At 38.0% G+C, this 21,410-nt stretch overlaps 1 protein-coding gene across 2 annotated transcripts in view; it reads right to left on the reverse strand.

The window, feature by feature from the left end:
* Nucleotides 1-716: 716 nt before the first annotated feature.
* LOC126095743 (zinc finger RNA-binding protein) overlaps nt 717-21,410 on the reverse strand; it is a 46,518-nt gene continuing 25,824 nt past the window's right edge. The window contains exons 6-19 of one of the 2 annotated variants that reach the window (XM_049910516.1): nt 14,536-14,709; nt 14,140-14,359; nt 13,620-13,751; nt 13,004-13,232; nt 12,419-12,587; nt 11,885-12,095; nt 9,395-9,578; nt 8,935-9,127; nt 5,571-5,727; nt 4,626-4,735; nt 3,627-3,722; nt 3,279-3,488; nt 1,673-1,814; nt 717-1,372 (exon numbers count right to left, since the gene is read on the reverse strand). In XM_049910516.1, coding sequence (XP_049766473.1) covers nt 1,284-1,372; nt 1,673-1,814; nt 3,279-3,488; nt 3,627-3,722; nt 4,626-4,735; nt 5,571-5,727; nt 8,935-9,127; nt 9,395-9,578; nt 11,885-12,095; nt 12,419-12,587; nt 13,004-13,232; nt 13,620-13,751; nt 14,140-14,359; nt 14,536-14,709 — 2,316 coding nt within the window. In that variant the 3' untranslated portion in view covers nt 717-1,283. The remainder of the gene's footprint in view (nt 1,373-1,672; nt 1,815-3,278; nt 3,489-3,626; nt 3,723-4,625; nt 4,736-5,570; nt 5,728-8,934; nt 9,128-9,394; nt 9,579-11,884; nt 12,096-12,418; nt 12,588-13,003; nt 13,233-13,619; nt 13,752-14,139; nt 14,360-14,535; nt 14,710-21,410) is intronic. The other variant, XM_049910517.1, reaches the window with a different exon arrangement.

Genomic DNA, 21,410 nt, shown 5'->3' on the forward strand with positions numbered 1-21,410 from the left:
CATAGTTCCACACAACTTCTTCCTGTTTTCTCGATTGATCTGCGTTCAGTTTTTCAAGGCCTATCCACTGTGCCAACTTATAACTAAATCTGAGGGGGGTGCGATGGGGAGGTTCCCTTGTCAGTATTCAATGTTAACACTTTGTGAATGTATCAAAGACACCAATCGAACCAGTAATTTCACAATTGGATTATTTTTTATTTCAGTTTTAAATATAAGCTACTACATTTTGCAAAACTGTCACATTTGTAAGAAATCACTGTTAGAACGCATCTCATATTAGTCTCAGTACCACAAAATATTAGCATATATAGTAATAATCTCTTTTTAAAGATAAGGAACCAAAGAGTTGTCAGCGAAAGACTGAGATGACAACTTACTATGGCAAACAACTTTGTCTGCAACAATTGTCAAGAGGTGAAGCCCTAGATACCAACAGAAGTATGATGAGCACTGAACCACCACCAACCACCACTCAAAGACGGACTTTGTGCAAAGGAGTAAAATGCTTGCACCATTCTCTTGCAGGGGAAGCAAATACTTTTCAACCTTCAATTGAAAATATTTGTTTCACCAACTTTCCTTTAAATGTAGTCATAAAATAATAGAATACTTGTTGCAATTCCGTTAATAAATACTTATTTTATTACCAAACAATTCAACAAGGGTCGCAAGACAGTGGCTTGCTTACTCAGGTCTGCAAAGAGAACAACACATTTTACTGTTTCATTACTTTATTTCACTAATGTGAAACATCCAAAAATAAACACACACTTAAAGACACAAAGAAACATATGGTACAAGTATCACCAACAGACACACATCTCTGCAAGGTTATAATACAATGTTAACCCTGGGAGACACAAGCATCAAGAAAATAAAAATACTGCGAGGGAAATTTTTTCACTGCTCTTTGTGGAGTAAGAGAATATTCTACTCAGAGGGAATGGCAAACATTTAATCTAACATTTTAATACTCAACAATAACTGATCACCTATGACAGTTCACTGTGTTAACATTGATGAACACACTCCACAAGAAACATATAAACAGAAAATTTCTGTCCCTTTTCATGTCTACTTTGTAGTGAAAAGCTGACAATTTGGACATGCCTTCTACAATAATGCAGCTGATGGTTCTTCTTACAGCCATTTTAAATACTTTTAGTGTACACATGCTGGAGACAAAAAACATCTTACGGTGCTGAGAATTGCAAAACATGATGGTGATCATCGCTAACAACTGTACAAAAACAAAATAAATTGGAACAAAATTGATGGGTTCACTTCTGAACCTCCGTTTTCACGACGACATCCATCTTCATGTCACCTTCCGCACCCTCTTCTTTCTTGTCCTTCTTCCCATCCCCGGCTGAAGACAGAGAACACCAAATTTTATACAGCTGAGCATCAGTATAAAAATACTTTCAGATGTAACCGAAGTTTGAGTAAACTATATATGTTAAAAGCTACCTAGAGAAAGCAAGTTTGGAAGATTGTAGTAACAAGTTTCTTAGTAGTTTATTTTGTCCACACAATTAAGTATTTTATCAATATGCAAATTTATTTCATGTATTTGACATCATTCCCTCCCCTGATGGACATCATGAAAAATACAAATGAAGACTTTCTTACAGCTAACTGAAAGAATAGCAACAGATATCACATTCACCTTCAGAACCATTGCCTTCTCCACTGCTATCATCACGCCTTCTTTTGCGGTTGAATCTACCTCTTGTGAATTTAGGCGGAGGCAGTGGATCCATTCCCAGAACTTTGTGGATTTGCCGGAAAGCAATGAGGCGCAATGCGTGCTGAAACAAATGTCACAATTTTATCCACATTTAACAAGTAGAGCAGTTACTGCTACAACTTCTCACTAATGGCTGGCTTCAGGACTTTTGGAGTGCTATTACCCATAACTACTTCTGACATCAGGTTAATCAGAGGCAAAAATCCCTGTCCTTTACCATTACGAACACCCAAGTAGTTGAGACAAAGTCAAAAACTTGTTTTACCAGCCATACAAACAAAGAAGTCAATTGGAATGGTCAGCAGAACCTGACTTACCTATTTTTGCCAAAATCCACAGCTATTTTTTTTCCTTTATAAATGATTCTACACATAAATTTAAAAGGTTGTCACACTATATGTCAGAAGACTAACACTTAGTGCTTTGAAAACAACTGTTAAAGTGGTTATTGGTGAGCTTCTTGACAAGTTTTTTTTCCCCCAAACAGTTTTGGTTTTATTCTATTGGCTACTTACAGCAAATGATCGTTTCTGTTGAGACGCAGCAGAATTTACCCTGCCTCTGGTTTAAAGTGTGTACAGTCCTTCCCCCCATCTAATTCAACAATTACACAGTATACGGAATTTTATTTTGACCTTTTGTGGCTATTTGAACCCATGTGACTCATAGTTCACAACGCTACAGATAGGACCAACAAGGTACTTGGCTTAAACCAGACATAATTCACTCATTAGGGGAAGTCTTTGGGCATGGTCAAAGCATGTTTACAGATTCTGTTTTTTGGGTTGCTAGAGTGCAGAGGAGCAGTATAATCCAGTGGACAGCTGCAAGTGTGAACTAACTAGAATGAAGCAGCCAGCTGTGAGAAGAGTGGTGGAAGCAAGCAAACCCTGCCCCCTCCTTGCCACCTATCACAGGGAGCTGGCCTACACCAGGGTTCTGTGAAAGCAGAACTGACGTGGTCACAGGGATTGCTGATCCATTCTGGCATTGCGAGGATTATAATTGAACTCTGTCATTGCCTCCCCACTCATTTCAAAATGAGAAACGGAAACCACAAGCATCACAAAGCACTCAGAACAGGCTACTTCGTCATTGTTCGCTAAGGTTGGCAGTTTCAAACAAAGTAGTTCTGGCCTAACTTCTGTCAGTATTCTGATGCAACCGTAGTTCAAAATCTGCTATCTAAAACCACCAAGTTAAAGTGTGTGAATGGGAGAAGGAAAAAACACTTTTGAGGTTTAGCTAAGGTTTCTTTATCATAAAAATGATAGAACCCCGACTGATTCCAACATTGCATCACACAATGTGTCTTACCAAATGACTCTACTGTCCACAGTTTACAAGGCACCAGAGCATCAGGTGCACCAATATGTCATTACATTTGTGCAACCTTTATTTTCCTAACACACCAAACTAATAAATTCTCAATAATAAGAAATTGCCCATATAGAACACACAAAATAATTTCTGCTTATTAGGAATTACGTAAAAATTCTGCTCTCAAATTACTCAAAGTACCAACCTGCGCAGATGCTGTGATGTCCTCTCTTTGCTGTGGCAACATATTTCCTGCTGCATCAGAGGGATCTTTCTCACAAGGGTCCATCAGCCCAGGACCACCCGGAAGTAGAATACCTGATGCCAAAGCCTCCATAATACGGCGTAGTGCATCTCCAGGACTTAGTGGTTGTCCTGCCGAACTTATCACCTTTTCAACTAACAATTCCATTGCCTGTCAAATGAAAGTGAGGCACTTATTCATTTCAAATGACGATTAGGAAACAAAGTTCATCATGCATGGTTATGAGTTATAAATGCCACATAAAAACTCACAAATCTCAGCTTCAAATAACAGTATAAAAATTATTACCCAGCTATGTAGGGGCGCCCACGTAGGGACCCTTTGGCACAGATCACGAAGAATGCGAATAACCATAACACAACTTTGTAAACCAGTTGCCCTAGCCTGTAAAACAAATTTGGTATTAGGTGTAGTGAATACAAAGAGGAACTATAACTAAAGGTACCTAATGTTCGTCCTAACAACATGAAATTTAAACATCAAATGTGCATGCTAGTAAATATATTAATCAAATTACTGAAATTTCAATGTGTTTCAAAGATCTAGTGCAATAAAAAATCCCTATTGAAGGCTTTACTCCCAATTGAAACTGACAAGGTTTCTAACATGCACACAATAAACAAGCATGGACGAACTGTTTTACTCATAAGAAATAACCCTGAACCCCTAGAGGCAATGCCCTGGGAACAAAGAGTGAAGCCGAATGATTATTGTGGTCTATCTTTTGCTAACTTTCCAGCCTCATGTATTTTTTCCCATTGTTCGGAATTACAAAAGAACCCCAATATTTAACATACTGGCCTTTGGCACTTAAAGAAAAATATATTTTTTAAATTACATCTAGTTTACAATATGGATGAGACTTTTGAAAGTAATATTGCTAATAAAGCAAAATTCTACAATGCAAATTAGCCAAATATTAGAAACTACAAAGTATACGTCTGAAATCTGCTTCAGTGTTAATCTCCCACAGTTACATTGAAAATGAATTGCTTTTAGAGCAGAGAAAGAGTAGTAGCTGAAGTGCAGTACGCTCTTCCTACAGACCACCACAAATTTCATGAACTGCTTTGTTCCCACCCACCCAATAAGCAATATGTGCAACACATACACATCATATCAATTTAAACAAAATTTATATTTAGTAATTCAACTGGCATGCAAAAAAGACCATACTGCAATCCTGCCACTACAGAAAGCAGCAGCAAAACTACTTGACAGACACAAGGCTGAAAAGTATATTTTCCTTAAGATTTTTGACTTTAAAAAGGAAGAATTCCTTCAAACCTGGAACCACTTGGCATGCCTCAAAGCTGCCAGGGCATCCAAACATTTCTGCTTGTCGAGCACGTCTGGTGGATCCTTCATCACCTGGGCCTGACTCACAGACACCGAGTCTGGGGTTGGGGGAAGAAACAAAGTCGATCAGACAACATTACAAAGGGTGTTTGACCATTGCAGTACTGGTGCTCACACACTGCCAAAAACAGTTTCAAGTCACAGGTACAGGTCACATTTTACACACAATTTAATTACAATATATAACATCTTTAACAACTTATATTAATATACAGAATTGACAGTTAAATGTTTTCATTAAAATCAATGCAAGAAAGTTTTACACAAGATAGTATAAGAAGGAATTTTCAGACTAATTCAAGCAAAATTAACAATGTACAGGCTTAATCACGAGCTAATGTTTACAACATATCTGACTTAACAAAATGTGAAATGTCAAAGAGGAATTAAAAATGCTTTGGTGACCATAACCTAGTGGCTATGAAAATGCTTTTTGTATGCATGGTCAAAAATCCTTCCAGTATGCCTCGACTTTCTAAGATCCCCTCCTCCGTGGCTGTTAAGTCGATGGGACACCTAGAAATCTTAGTATTAACACACAGGCTCATGAAAAGAACAAATATCAGAAAAATGATAAAATCTTGATTAAAAGTTATTACTATTTAGTTTCTTGATATGAAAGATATTAAAAAAATTACAGCATGAATGTAAAACAGATTAAACATTGCTTTATCCTTTTCTTGGCCTGGCAGGTGCTAGCCTGCAATTCACCTCCCTTGAACTGGCAGTTGTTCTGTTCAGGCTAGCACAAAATTATCTTTAAATATTTCTCCAGGGGCCACAATCAACTGCCTGACATGGCTCTCTTAATTAAGTTGTCAAAATTGGCCCCTGGTGTGAGCTGTTACTTTACACATTCCACTGAAGTCTTACCACCACTCGTTTCTGGAGGACACAGTAACTGTTCACGCATAACAGGAGAAGTTAGCGTGATAGTAACAGTGATGTGCGGTTCTGTTACACCCATCACAACTATGGCAGCTTCTTCAACTTTCCGTTGTATCTTATAAGTATCCTCTGGGGACACCACCTGTGAATCAGAAGGTTCATACAGAAAATATTTACACAGAGTTTTCCAAATTAAACAATTCTAATGGATATGTGGGAAAATGAAGTATCAACTACAGGTAATTTCACATTAGACAACACACACAAATGCCACTGCTATGGTACACTGATGACCTAGCCCCTTCTGGACAGACATAAGGCAGACAATACAAGGAAGATACCAGAAGACACCAGAAGATTGGCAAAGACAAATGACGATTTCACAAATGACTTAACTCTTGATGTCAGATATCGATATACAGGGTGGCGCACAAAATGTGTTACCAATTGTTTCTTTCACAATTTACGACACAGATTAGATATCCCGCTGGAATCTCTACAGCAGCACCAGCAGAGCTTGGAAAAACAAATGAGTTACGAAATGAAGTGTAATTCACGATACTGCCACTATGAGACTAGTAAGCAGCAATGACTGACAATGGAAGACTGACGACACAGCAACGATCAGCAATTTTATTACTTTTTCATGAAACGAAAAGCCTTGTTGTGACTGAGTAGTTTTCGACAACAGTTTAACACACGATGGGTCCCTTGCAAGAAGACCCTCCACAGGTTGTACGATAAATTTGTACAGGAAGGAACAGTAGTGGAAGCAAAGTGATCTTGGCCTAAGCCTGTTTGTTCGCCAGAGAATATTTAAAGGGTACGAGTTACTGTACAGAGAAGTCCCGGGAAATCGTGTAGAAAGGCAGCAGTGCAACTGGGAATATCCAGACGCTCTGTTCAACGCATTCTTAAAAGTGACCCCCATATGTACCCATACAAGATGACCTGTGCACAGAAGCTCACTGAAGAACACAAGCAGCAGAGACTACTGTTTGCTCAGTGGGTGGAGGATAAGGAAGAAACTCTCAACAGCGTTTAGTTTTCAGATGAGGTGCATTTTCATTTAGACGGTGTGGTTAACAAACAAAATCTACACTTTTGGGCCACTGAAAACCCACAAGTGCTTCATGAACGACAACATTATGCTCTGAGGGTTACAGCATGGGCAGCAATTTCTAGTCACGGACTTATTGGACCCTTTTTCTTTGAAGGAACCAAACAGCAAGCGTTATTTGAGCATGCTTCACAATAGCTTCATTCCAGAGCTTCTTGCTACTGCCTTGCCCTTCAACACGCAGTGGTTCGTGCAAGATGGAGCAAGGCCACATACTGCAAACACTGTATTGCGAGTTTTTACACGAGCATTTAGACATGCGAATAATTTCACTCAGGTTTCCAGGTCTCTTCAATGACGGACAAAATCGCCCCCCAATAGTCCAGACTGCAATCCATGTGACTTTCTTTGGGGGTACCTGAAGGAAAAAATTTTCCAGAAATGTCCACAGATTTAATGGAGCTAAGAAGACCTATTCTTCAAGCTTGCAGTGAAATTACGCAAGATATGTGCCGTAGGGTGATCACTAACTTCAGTGTTCATTTGAAGTAAGTTAGGCAATGAAATGGTGGACATATTGAGCATGTGCTGAGTTACAACAAATTTCCATGGACGGCTCTTCATTGTAGTATATGTTCCTTTCAGATTGTATTGACAAAGTTTATATTCAAAAACAAAATGGTAACCCATTTCATGAGCCACCCTGTAGACTAAGAAGTTTTACAGTTTCAGCATCTGGAGCACAGTATTGTATAGAAACATTTTTGAAATGTTAAGCCTATTAAAAATAATAGACTAGGTAACAAATTATGACCCATACTAGAAGAAAAATGTTACTAGGAACGAACAGCACCAAGGAACAGTTAACGTGGTTACTGAAAGCAGCTAAACAGAGTCAAGTAATAAAGTGAGATAAAAATTATAATACGCAACCAGGTAACAGAGAATGCTGAGATGTATTAGCTACAGCAATTAAAATAGTAACACAAGAGCTGTTAGACCAACTGAGATTGCAATTCACAATAAAAGAAATTTGCAGCAAGAAGCACTCTTAGATCAGGATTGATACCTCAAACTTTCACCATAAACTGTAAGTACTGTTGGGCAAAAAATTGCAGAAAGTAGCATTTTACATCTACATACATACTCCACAATCCAGCATATGGTGCATTGTGGAGGGTACCTCGAACCACAACTAGCATCTTCTCTCCCTGTTCCACTCCCAAACACAACGAGGGAAAAATGACTGCCTATATGCCTCTGTAAGGGCCCTAATCTCTCTTATTTTATCTTTGTGGTCTTGATCTAGAAATTGCCACATTCAGATGTAACAACTATGCAATCATTAACAATGCCTTTCACAAAATAATTCTTGAGTCAACTGGAAACATGCTTTAATACCACTGTTATTACTTGCTAGTAATCAGTTCTATGATCTCTTTTTCAACTACTGCACCCTATCTAATATAATCAGCTGCACTAATCCAAATAAATATACAAAATGGTGCAAGTACTAATGTTACATCTAGCTGTAAAAATAAACATTATTTTGAAAACTAACTAGAAGTGCTGTTCTCTTATTATATGGTGGATGCCCAAAAATAGTCTAGACAGCATAAGAAAATCTCTGACAGCTTTTACCACAGTTGCTAGCTTTCAAATGCTGCAGCTGAAAACAGTAACTGTCTACAGATCTGTGAAAACACTAAAATCTTATTATTTGTTGAGGTACGCCCACAAAATTGCCACGACCAGCCCACTGCAACTGTTTGGGATCAACTTATGCGAATTCAACTAGTCAGCTGACATTTCAGACATTTTAGCACTGTTAATTGTGTGAAGAATAAACAAAAAAATATAACAAGCGAATTTTTTTAAAATCAAAAGGAATTTGGCAGTTCCATGTGGACCAGGATCCAAGATTATCAGATGCCAAGACAAGGAAGAGTGGAGCATGTGACCCCAAGGGTCTGGGCATGATAGTACACACACTGTCTACTGCTCATTTTGTTACAAGCACACCAATTTATTGTGTCTTCCTACCTATCCAAGGAGGCTAACAGAAGTAAACTTCCTCCAGACCACAGAGAACATTCCCTAATGTCTAATTAACAATCCTTTAATTTGATGTAACAAAGCTCAATGTTCTAAATATATGGAATGGGTTTACCCAAAGATTCAAACATTATGTTTCTCTCTTTGACTACTGCCCACAAAATGAGAGAAAAATGTACACTGGTTGCTAACAATATGAAACAAACATTTCACATATCTCATATCTCAACAAACCTTTAGTTGCTTGGGGAGACACTCAGCAACTTTGTTTAGAAGAGTGCGTGTTGGCTTTTCCCCACAAAGGACAACTAGATTTACTGCTGTATCACCATGCAACAAAAGTCCTTTTGCAAGTACACCTACTCTCATAACACCTTTCAAAACCCTTGGAACTTGGCTGTCATCTTTATCTCTGTGAAATGAGAATCTGGAATGAAAGAACAAATGTAATTATTGTAAACACCTGAACATCATACATAACCTTAAATACATTCATGACAAAATTTCAATCAATAGCATTTGGAAGCAACTTTAAAACTCAATAGGGCACATTTCGTAGCAAAAAGCAACATTCCATTTGATTGTACATCCTTGGCAATGAACATGCTTTGAATTCCACATGCAAAATAGCTGTAATTCTGCATTCTTTTGAAAATGCAGAAGTTCACTACTACAAATTAGCCCCAATACTCACAGATTTCCATCTCTACCATCTTCCTTCTTAGAATCTTCTTTAATATTTGGTTCGGTCTTTATCTGAATTGGTGTGGATGGTTGACTTGGTGTAGGCTTTGTACCAGTAGGGACAGATGCAGGTGAAGCTGCTGGTTTGGCAGTAGCAGTCGCCTGAACAGTTTGTTTTGTTGCAGGTGTGGTTCCTGAAAATGAGTGCATTTATTAGTAAACTTAAATTTGCACTGTTTATCTGGATAGTTCTCACTTTGGGATGAAAGGGAAGAATTTTAACAATTAAAAGTTTTCAGTTTTACTGGCACAGATGGGAAAGTGGGGTGTAGTTTGCATGAGGAAATACACAATGAAGGGGGCAAATTATTCACAAACTAAAGACAATGAAAGGAAATAACTTGACAAGAGATTCAATAAAACTGAAACAGTATTTCATGGTAAACAGAAAAATTCCCACAGTTAAAAAGAATGGAAACAGAACCGTCAAAAAAGGCTACTACTTTGGATGCTGTATACTTGGAATGACAAGGAAAATATTTGCAGCCAGAATTTAGTAACGTACCATAAGTTTAAGTCATTTGCCTAATACCAAAATAGGACTATGGAGAAAGTACCTGTGATGTCTTTATGCTGAAAAGTAGCTTTACCACAAACATCAAAAATTACTAAATCAGATTCACCGTTTATTAACACCTCAACTACTTAGTCAGCAAATAATTACAGTTGCAAGATAAAACTGACATCCCTTACTTCACAGAACACCATTGATAAATGCAACAGACAAGAGCACAATGCTGTGCACATTTCTCATGTCTGATAATCCTGTAACACACACAACGCGTGACAATACAGAGGCTGTCTCTGGGACTTGCCATTATTGCACCACCTCCACACTATTACAATATAAAGCAAAAATGCTATATTAAAACGTGACACCAGAAATGTGCTCGACCTGTGCATATCAAAATGTTTAATTACAATGTACACGGAGATGAAAATTACACAATTGAAGCAGCTGGAAGCAAAGGAGTGTGAAAAGTAAATATCTGGAGGTATGTGGACTATGTTGTTGTGGAAGAACCATTATTTAATGGCTGTACAGGTTAATTACTGCTTCCAGGAGTTTATGAAAACTATCAAGAACTTTTTTAATCTTTGGATGGACACAGGCACAAATGCACATATATCTCTCTGGTTGGTTTTGTAAATTGTTGTAATCATGGGATTTGGCGAATTAGAATTTAACATATTAGAAGCTGTTTTTGCATTCAAAACATTAAAACAGAAGGATGGTGGGTTGGTTTAAAGGTGGGAGAAGGGACCAAACAATGAGGTCATCAGTCCTGTGTTCCTAATAAAACAATGCCACAAGTGTGAGAATAAAACGGACGAAACATGTAACACAAAACGGAAAGAAAGGAAAAGCCACAAGAACAAAGGACTGCGAAGGCAACAAACACTAAAAGGAATGAAAGATGACAAGAAAACAACAGAGAGACGTTAGAAACAGAGTAAAACGTGAAAGCAAATTACAGTGGCTGGCCAACCACGAAAATAAAAAGGGAAACACATTAAAACCTCCATCCAAAAAGCACTATGGTAGAGGACACAGGACAGGCGCTAAAACCTACATAGAAGTATAAAACCCACTCTCATGGATAAAATGCAAGACTAAAGCTGCTGTGGAGGCATTGTCGTCCAACACCAATGGTAGGGTGCTGGGAAAGTTAAAATTCTGCCGCAGAGTGGCTAAAAGTGGGCAGTCCAGCAAGAGGTTGACGACTGTTATTCGGGAGAAACAGAGACACTGAGATGAGTCCTCGCGACGGAGTAGGTAACCATGCGTAAGCCGTGTATGGCCAATATAGAGCCGGCAGAGGACAACTGATTCCCTGCAAGAGGCCTGCATGGAAGACTTTCACACATTCATGGTCTCCTTAATGACACGCAGATTGTTGTGTGTGCTGTTATGCCCTTCAGTCTCCCAAAGCTGGAAAACCGCAGTGTAAGACAGAACGCACATCAGCTTCAGAGATGCGTTATCTCCAGAAGCAGTTTCTGCGTTGCCTGTTTGATCAGCCTGTCGGCAAGTTCATTGCCGGGGATTCCATGTCCTGGAGTCCACACAAACACCACAGAATGGTGGGACTGTTCCAGGGCATAGATGGACTCCTGAATGGCCACTACCAGAGGGTGGCGAGGGTGAAGCCTACGTGACCATCAGTGATTGAGCCGTCAGTATAAACCACTTCAGAGCCCCCAAACACGTCAAGAATCGAGAGGAAGTGACAGCGGAGAGCGGCGGGGTCCTGTTTGGTAAACATTTCACTAAATATTTTTGCAACCTAATTTGTATCATTGCAATACAACAAAGAAATTTATTCTGTGTACCCAATAGTGTGTGACACTATGGTCAATGTAACTAAGGAAATAATAAGCATAGGAGATATGCTAAACAACTTACAATAATAAAAGTACATGGAAACAAAGGTCATACCTGAGGCTGTAACAGGATTCTTCGCTTTAGCTGCAGCTACAGCTTGATCTGCAAGTTGGTCCGATACAAATTTTAGAGCCTTTTCCGTGTGAGAGACAATCCTTTGGACAGCTTGCAGTTCATCTTCTTTAGGATAGATTTCAGCATGGCGAGCTATCACATGGCGATCGTCACTAGAGTCTGGCCGCCGCACTGGTGGCTGAGGGAAAAACTGTCGACATAAAATTAATTACTGACAACACAAGGTAATTCATTAAATTTAAGTATTTTACCACAAATCTGAAAACATTCCACTATAGTAATTTCTTATTAGAAATTCTTGCAATACCAGTCAGAGTGAGTAACTTTGACAATGTATTGAACTTATTTATTAATGTAGCTACTCAGCTCAAATATTTCCCTAAATTTTTTCATTACTACTATGAACAGTTTTTCTCCTATATGCTGATAGATCACTTGACATTTGTATTCAATTATTTTATCTGTTTTCTCAACCAATAAAACAAAGTATTTCTCTATAGACGAATAAATTACCATTAGTGGTGGTACACCAGGTCCAAATGGGCGTGGTGGTGGAGGAAGAGCACGAGGATCACGACCATATCGCCTGTACCATTCAAAATATTCCACCTCCTCTTCATATCGGCGACGTTCCTCCCAATACATACGTTCTTCTTCCTCCATCATCCTGTATGGTATATTCCTATTTATTATTGCAGAAATGAAATTGCAAATATATTATAAAAAGTTACAATGCTTATGTCTTACTACAGAACAAATACTTAAAAATAAGAGATTGTTATGATATGACTGATCAGTTATAAAATGGGAACAAAATGTTCTTCACCCATCTGTCAAAGCGAGCTAGGTATATCATCATTGTAGTCACATCTTTCTTCGAACGACATTGTATGAATAGAATCCAAGTATTTTTTAGAAGGCTAATAAGGCTTAATCCTATGAATCACTACATAAGAAAAGGAATGACCCCATGCCGACTTTATATTATTTGCTCATCCCCACACATACTATCCCCCCCCCCCCCAAATAAGCACACTACCCACTATAATAATGACTACTTTCAAAACCATAAACAGCTACCAATCCTAGGTGTCTTACCTTTCCTCATCCCGTCTTCGCCAATATTCAGCACGCAACTGTTGACGACGCAGTTTCTCCTCTTGTAATTTACGCTGGCGTAGGGATGGTTTTACATCCACAACTAGTTCAGGGTTTACTTTCTTCTTATACTGAAGACGATGACGTCTACCTTTCATATGCATTTCTTTTGCGTTTGGGTCATTAAAACGGCATTCACACAACTTGCAGTTAAAACTGATAACTTTTCCTGTAAATTAAAGAAAAATAAAATTAAGACTTCTGTAGAGGATTCTAATGCTGCATATAATGAGAATTTTATATGATACGACTGATCAGGTATTTAATGGGAACACTGAATGTTCTTCAGCCATCTGTCAAAGCGAGCTAGGTGTATCATCATTCCAGCCGTATTATATTTTCATAGCATTTTGGATGGGAGAGGACTAGGTCACACAGCCTACCAGTGAAACTTTTTCCAAGTAAATCACAAGTTTAACAACAAATAGCAAATCTGTTAAATTTCAACTCTATGCTCACTACCACACAGTATAAATGAACTGCAAAGCTGATAAGAACACCGTAATTTTACCAAACAGGAAAACAACAGTGTTCTGATGCAAATTTAAAATGTTACCTTCATCATTTTTTATCTCTTCTATATAGTCCTGACCAACAGGTTGCACATCTTTATCATTCAGTGTTACATCTTCAGATACTGTAGTTTCTTCTTTAGTATCACATTTTATTTCTGTGTTAGCCGATGTCCCTGTATAAACATAATTCATATGTAAAGTAAGTGACATCAGAATATTTAAAAAATGACACTGATATTAAAAAAGTAAGTGACATTATGATATTAAAATATAGTTCTCAAAACAAGGACTGCTCAGAAAAGAAATAGGGAACATTTAATATTCTTCATCCTTCAGTCAAAGCGAGCTAGGTATGTCATCACTGCAGCCTTATTAAAAAGTTCTAATCATAACAGAAAACTGAACAAATATAAAATGTAATTAGTTCAATGATATACACTAAAAAATTCAGTTACTCTAACAGACTTTTGTATTTTCACACCAAAATTCACAATACTTTCAATTTCACCTGCTATTTTAACCCGAGATAACACTATTTCAAGTTAATATTTTTGTACATACCAGAAGCAAAATTGATCTTAGGTGCAGCTGTGGTTGGTTTCTTGGCAGCTGCATTTGCCACAGTTACTTTTGCAGTAGTAGTAGTACCAGGAGTAGCTTTTGTTGACGTAGTAGATGTTGTGATGGCAGAACTTGCGGTTGTTTTTGTTGTTGTTCCACCTACTACTACAGGATCAGTTGATGGAATGGGTTTGCCAAGTTTTGTGTGCAATTTTACAACCTGCAACATAATTGAACAACATAACCCAAATTACTTACAGTACATGAAAATGATTACACAACTTACTAACATACTTATCAGACAACTCAGAAGGAAGTCAGTGACAACTATTCAATAGTATGTATTGCATATTCCTCTCTTTTGGTAAAAAAGTGAATATACATGATAGACATTACCTTCTGATGTTTGGCACCTCGTATATGGGCAGCATATGCATCAAAACCAGTGCATGTGACATCACAAAGCTCACAACGGAGTGCATTGCCACCTCGAGCTACAGGGGCTGAACCAGCTGTAAGTGCAGATTCTTTCTTCTTGTGTTTCTGGCCATCTAAATGTTCACGGTATGTCTGAAAATTTAGTTTCCCTTCTACATTTGTAGGTCACAGATTTTTTAGTGAAAGACACTATAACAATTATGTTCATGCATAAACACAAACCACAATCATTTAATTTCAAACAAAATAAAAACAGGAAGAAAAATATACATTGTAAATATACAGCAGCCAATTGTTATACAACCCAACTGGGACAGTATGGTCTCCCATTAAGTCATTCCGTGGAGAATACCAATGCATTAGAAACTGCAGATATTGAGACATTTTGACCAATGTGAATACTTCATAAAAATATGTAAATCATAATAATAGATAACTTATGCAGGTTGCAAAACAAACTACTTTTGGTACATCACAAAATATTACTAATCAACTTAAAACATTGAAAGGTATAATATGACATTTCCACAAATTATGAATTCAGTTTTTAGCATCTTTCCATCGTTCTGTGCTTTTTTTCGCATTTATTCTACTGCTGGCAATAGTATACTGCAATTTAATTGATCTTTTTCATAATTTTATGAAATATACTTGTTTACCTCCTTTTTAGAATAATAACAACAGCTGTTCTTACAATTACGAAGGTCATTGCATTGCATTTTGCTTTGATCAGCAATCACTGCACCAAATGATATATACATTGTTGAGAAGATTGCAACACTGGCAGATGCTGCATAACTTTAATTTTTTTTTTTGACTGTTGCCGTTTTTCGCTGGCAACTAGCATTTTCAAACTTTAATTATGCTTATTCTGGAGCATTTAAGTATTTTACCACAAAGTAACTTTTCAGATTCAGGTGCAGGCACTGATTAAGATAGCATGACTTAGAAAATTAGCATCAGTAGATGTCTCCCCATCTCAATTTTTCCACAACAGCCCCAGTAGTCAACTGTTGCAACAGTGAAAACGGCAGCTAGAGACGGAACAGAATGGAATGTCACTACCTCTCCATCTCCGTCTACTTAGAACAGGCCTGGCCAAACAGCACTCCACAAGCACTCTTGCTACCCTCCTTCCTAGTGCTCTGAATGCAGATGTGAGAGACAGGGGTGAAGAGGAGGAAAATACAGGGTCTAGCCGGACACCACTGGAGTATTCAGCTAGTTTGCTTACAAAACTGCTTGCGATAAATAAGATTTTCATTGCGTATTAGGAATACTATGGTGTCCCACATCGTTCCATGCCAAATGGTAATTACCTATTTTCGTATAATTTAAAAGGCCATGCAAAACACTTAAGAATCTATCGCACTATTATAAGCTGGAAAAACACTCACTGGATTATTATTACAACTCAGCCAGGAAGACAGTATGATGCACTTGTCTTTTTACTAACAGTGAATGTTGGCCGAACTGAATGAGGCCATTATGGAAGAACTGGGTCACTGGTAGATAGATTGGTGACAAAATCTTGTTGCTGATGTAACCAATTATTTGAATTCATTATTAAAATGCAAGGGGAGAATCATTCAGTAAAAGATATTGTAGACAAATTGACACTATCAAACAAAAGTCCTATGGAAATAGCTTCTTGTTAAGGACTTTGAATGCTTCCTGTACTTCACGAGTTCTCAAAGACATTCCAAAAATTCAAGATTTCAATTTTTCTTTTTTGTCAGCTCATTCTCTCTTTTTGTTGCTAATTTATCTCATTAATTAAAACTTGAGGTTATAGACATACACAGCACAACAGCCTCAACCCAGGAAGTTATTACAAAACTTCTATAAATACTGCCCCAAGAGCAATATCCTTGACTGCACAGACAAGCCGCCAAGTTATTTTATTTGGTACACTGCATATGTGCAAATGCTTTTCCCCCTTGTGTTTTGAAATTTATGAAGCCACACCAACATTCATGTTTCACAGAATTTAATACACCTAACTCCATGCGTGACTGTATCACGAGCCATAGGACCAGATGTATTACGTATTCTAATATCAAAATATTCTGTTTATCAACCCGTGCTGCAGTTACCACCTCTCGGAAGTGGTTGCACTGTGTTGCAAACATGACTTCCTAATTATCCCCATACATGCAGCACTTTTGTGTATAGCCACCTCACACACCTGCTCGCAAAAATGCACTGTGGAGGAAGCTCACAGAGTGTGAGTGCAAATGGCAAATGTTGGCCAGGCCTAGCTTTGTTCATCAGCAAATCACACAAAATCAAATGGTTGCGATGAACTTGGAGAATCCGCTGCCTTTATCAGATTCCTCCTCTTTAATGAGAAGTCTTTTTAAACTCAGTGCATCCCTCCTGACATCTGAAATACTGAACAAGTTTGTACAACACTGCCCCCCCCCCCCCCGGTGATAATATTACAACATTTCACAGCAAATTTTATTCAGATGAACTGTTTCATTACAGACTGACTGAAATAGCTTTATTTTCTACATACAAATACCGACAATTACCCCAACTTTCAGTTACTGATAATGCACATCATCCAGTGAGTCCCAACTTGGGAAGACAATGCGCATAAGAGCATGTTTGCAAAGTAAAACAATGCACAAACACAATGACGCACCGGTGTACTTAATGCTCTGATGCCATGTTTAAAGTGTGCACAATTGAACTGTCTGCGTAAGACACACACACACTGCATAATGCAACACAGCACTAAGACTGGAGACCTTGCATCTTTCAAAAGCTTGTGTAATGTGGAAACTTAATGTGGCTGTTTTAAGTGGTGGGTGTTTTGAACTGGAGATCAGGCCTGAGCTAGCTCTTTAGTAACAGTCTTGTCCAAACAACTGCTTTGTGTTCTGCATTTTAAAATGTCCATATCCTCTCATTTCTGGTATTGCTTCACAAGGTGTTCCCAAACAGTGCTGCTGCTGCAACCTTGATGATAATCTTGGGCTTTCTGAACTTTCCATCTTATGCAATCCATTGAATCCCTTTTGCTAATCCATACCTAGTTCCAAAAGCCAGCCAAGAGATGCTATTGAAGTGTTCACTGTGTCGCAAGTATCAACTGCTTCTGTATATTGATTCTTGTTCATTATGAGGCATTTGTTGCTTATGATCAAATCCTTGTCTATATACGAGGCAAAGATTCTGGCCAAACTTTACTAGTCAACACTTTCATCTTCTCAATATGAGAAATGTCAACTGGCTGTAAACAGTTAAATGTTTTTCTCAAATGAATTTTGCAGAAACTGAAATTGTCATCAGCAAAGCATTGTGGTATGGGGGAAAAAAAAAAAAAAAAATCTGGGTTTCTTCTGTCAAACTAAGTTCTGATCTAAGCTTTATTTACTACCACTGGCTTAAGCTTTTAGCATGATAAAAATATGAACACTTATGACAATTAGGTCCAGTCACAAAACTTTGTAAGAGTGAGCTAATTACAAGAAGAAAACTGGAGAGGAATTGGGTTTTAAATAAATCACTTCAATAATGGTGTAAAAATATGCCGTCAGTGTCTTAATGTTGGAAAATAAATTTCAGTAATTCATTAACAAAATTTTTTGAAAGACATTTCACCCATAAGCAGGCACGGGTTTGAAACCAGCTTCTTAGGATCAAGAATACTCTTTCTAGATATAGCAGGCTAAAAAAACTGAACGCACAGTTGAGATGCCTTCAAAATAACCAAAATTTGGCACCACAATAGGGGTTGGGTTCTTTGGGGAAGAAGACCAGACATTGAGGTCATCAGTCTCATCGGATTAGGGAAGGAAGTCTGCCACGCCCTTTCAAAGGAACCATCCCGGCATTTGCCTGCAGCGATTTAGGGAAATCACAGAAAACCTAAATCAGGATGGCCTGACGCGGGATTGAACCATCGTCCTCCCGAATGCGAGTTGACAGTTCAATCCCGCGTCCGGCACCACAATATTTTATTCTATTTTGCAGATGTTGTGCCAAAAGTGATGGACCATAGAGTGTGTCCAGAAACGTCACTGAACGACATTGCAGAGCGTTTAAGTTATAGGTGCAGCACCTGTGGCCATACCACCCCTTTGGCAGCAAATATGACTGTATGCCGACAGACCATAGGTGGAACATCTGGCAATGTTTTTTATTATCCAGTTATTCCAATTTATTGCCATGATCACCAGTAGAGACTACGGAGCCAGCTGCTGCATGGACAGGCCTTGTGTCTCCTATGAATGGGATGCTTCCTTGGCTTGGTGGATTACAATTTAAGGTACTTTTGTCCTATATATTGAAAAACTTGAGGATTTTAGAGGGTTCCAGTAGAAAAACTGCAAAATGATATCACTGCCTGAAACCATAATCCACGAAGGCAATGGAACATCATATTCATTGGACAAGTCCTTTCTATGCACTAGCTAGCTTTTTATCTTCTCCATTGGCAATCGTGGTAATCAGTTGTTCAACTGAATAACAAACAGTGAAACATTCTGCTTATCGTCTGTCAGCATGTAAGTCACATCTGATGGCATTGAATTTTGCTTGAGACATGAGGATCAGAAATTAATCTTCACTGATTATAGAAGGTGAAGAAACAAAATTTGTGCCTTGACCAGGACTTTTCAGGTCCCGGCCCCAGGACGAATATTAATTCATTTCTTCAGCTTCTATCATTATCCAAGAAAAACTCACATTTACTGCCAAAGGGGGTGGCCTAGTGGCAGACACTGAAGCCTGTAACTTCAATGCCCTGTAGTGTCATTGGAGGACATTTCCAGAAAAGTTCCTACCCTCAGTTTGTTCCACAAAACACCATCTAAAATACCTCAACGTTTGTCCCAACATTTTGGGGACATCCTATATATTCCGATAGAGAACGGAGGCAATTGTAAAAAAAGCAGACAATAGGACTGTGTGTTAGTAAACTAATTCTTGAATGAAACCACCCATAAAATTATTATTTGTGGCTGGTTAAAGATGGTTTCCCCATATCACACACTGCATTTTCTAACAATTTCGTAGTCAGGGCAGCTGCTGCTAGATGTATTTACAAATGTAATCGCTAATATATTCTTATCCAGCAGAAGATATTATATTCAGAAATGATCGGGTGGGTATCACTAGGCACTTCACGACAACACTTAACGAAAAAAATTACTGAAACTGCATTGCATGTACATCAAACAGGGAAGAAATGAGTTAATTACAAGAGTTTTGTATGTTCTTTGGAGAAATAAATCATCAATTACTGAAAAAATGTCAGCAGAGGTTATATGGATACCAGGCCAAATAAACTATAAATGCAGTAAATGAAAATTGTGAACTATACACAATGAAACACAAATGTGCTAATGGAAGGATGAATATGCACATTAACATGTAAGTATAATTCTGTACAGCAGTGTATGTGCTGCATTACCAAGTTTCCAACTTTTGTGAAGAGACCATTTAAGCAGTGGAAGACATTTTGTTACCCCTGCAATGGAATAGATAAAATTAAAACACCAGAAAGATCAAAATGTTTGCACAAGGCAATGTTGCTTACTATAAAAAGAAATAACAGGGGTGGACCTAGATGAATGTGTGTGGAGGCACATTGTTTGAATAGCATGAAGAAATTATGCTGAGCTGCCAAACAACAGGAATGAGGTACTTCAACCAACATTTGGATGAGAGCAAAACGTGCAGCCAAAAAAAAGACAAATATAAATGCTTCTTTGTACAAATTACAGCAGGCAATTTTCTACATTCATTTTAAAACTTATTTCTGCAACTAAATGAAATAACAAAATTGCATTTCAACTGTCACTAAAATCATTGTGATGTGACCATTGAAGAACACAGCAGCAGGACATTTTTCCACATATACCTTTAGCTCAATTTTTTTATTATGTTAATGATTAACAAATGCCACCACACCTGTATTATTACACTTTGTTGTGTAACGAGTAGTTTCATTTAAGATGATCTGGTTGCAAGTTGTGCTAAGCTAAATCATGACATAGATTGTTGTATGGAATGTAAGAGTAAATTCAAAAACACTGATCATAAACATTCTGCTGACCACCTGGTGGAATGCTTATGATTGGTGTTTTTGCATTCTGTCTAGATCATTTCATATGACAACCAGGCCATCTGTGTCATTGCTTTAGTACAGAGGTAGTTAACCTGGTCAAATCACCATTACCATGGAACCAGTGAATGGTTTGAAAATTCTATTGACAGAGATACAAAAGTGGGCAGTAGAATAAAGGGTTTACTACCCCTGTTTCAGCAAAACTCTGCAACCTGAGGCTGTTCAACAAAGAAACTGGCCTAAAGACAATGTATGTGTAAAATACAGCTGAGGTGGTTTTTGTTAATATCAGTGTGAACTGTGGTGCTCAACATGATCAAGATTGTTTTTAGTACATTTCAGATTTAGTCATACCATTACAGGGTGTCTACGTGGACAAGGAAAAAAATTCCCGGATTTCCCGGTTAAAAACACACTTTCTCCCGGATGACAGTATATTTTCCCCTACCACTCCTTAGAATGGTTATGGTTTTGTACACGAGCGTACAATTACCCAGCACTTTAGAAAACTAAACTCAGAGAAAAAGACACGTTTTGGAAATATCTTTGATGTGCAGCAACATGTACGCTGCGTATTTTCGTATTAAGAAAACATACATTGGATGTATGTTACTTTCCAAACCATTGAAACCGAGATTTCGATGCGCTTTTGTAAGCCATTTGTAACTCATGTCACGTGATCTCGTCAACCGATGACAGAGGATATTAAGAGCATAGGACATGTGATTTAGTCAGCCAATAGCAAGATTAG

Source organism: Schistocerca cancellata, chromosome 8, assembly GCF_023864275.1.
Source record: "Schistocerca cancellata isolate TAMUIC-IGC-003103 chromosome 8, iqSchCanc2.1, whole genome shotgun sequence".
Taxonomy (NCBI): Eukaryota; Metazoa; Arthropoda; class Insecta; order Orthoptera; family Acrididae; genus Schistocerca; species Schistocerca cancellata.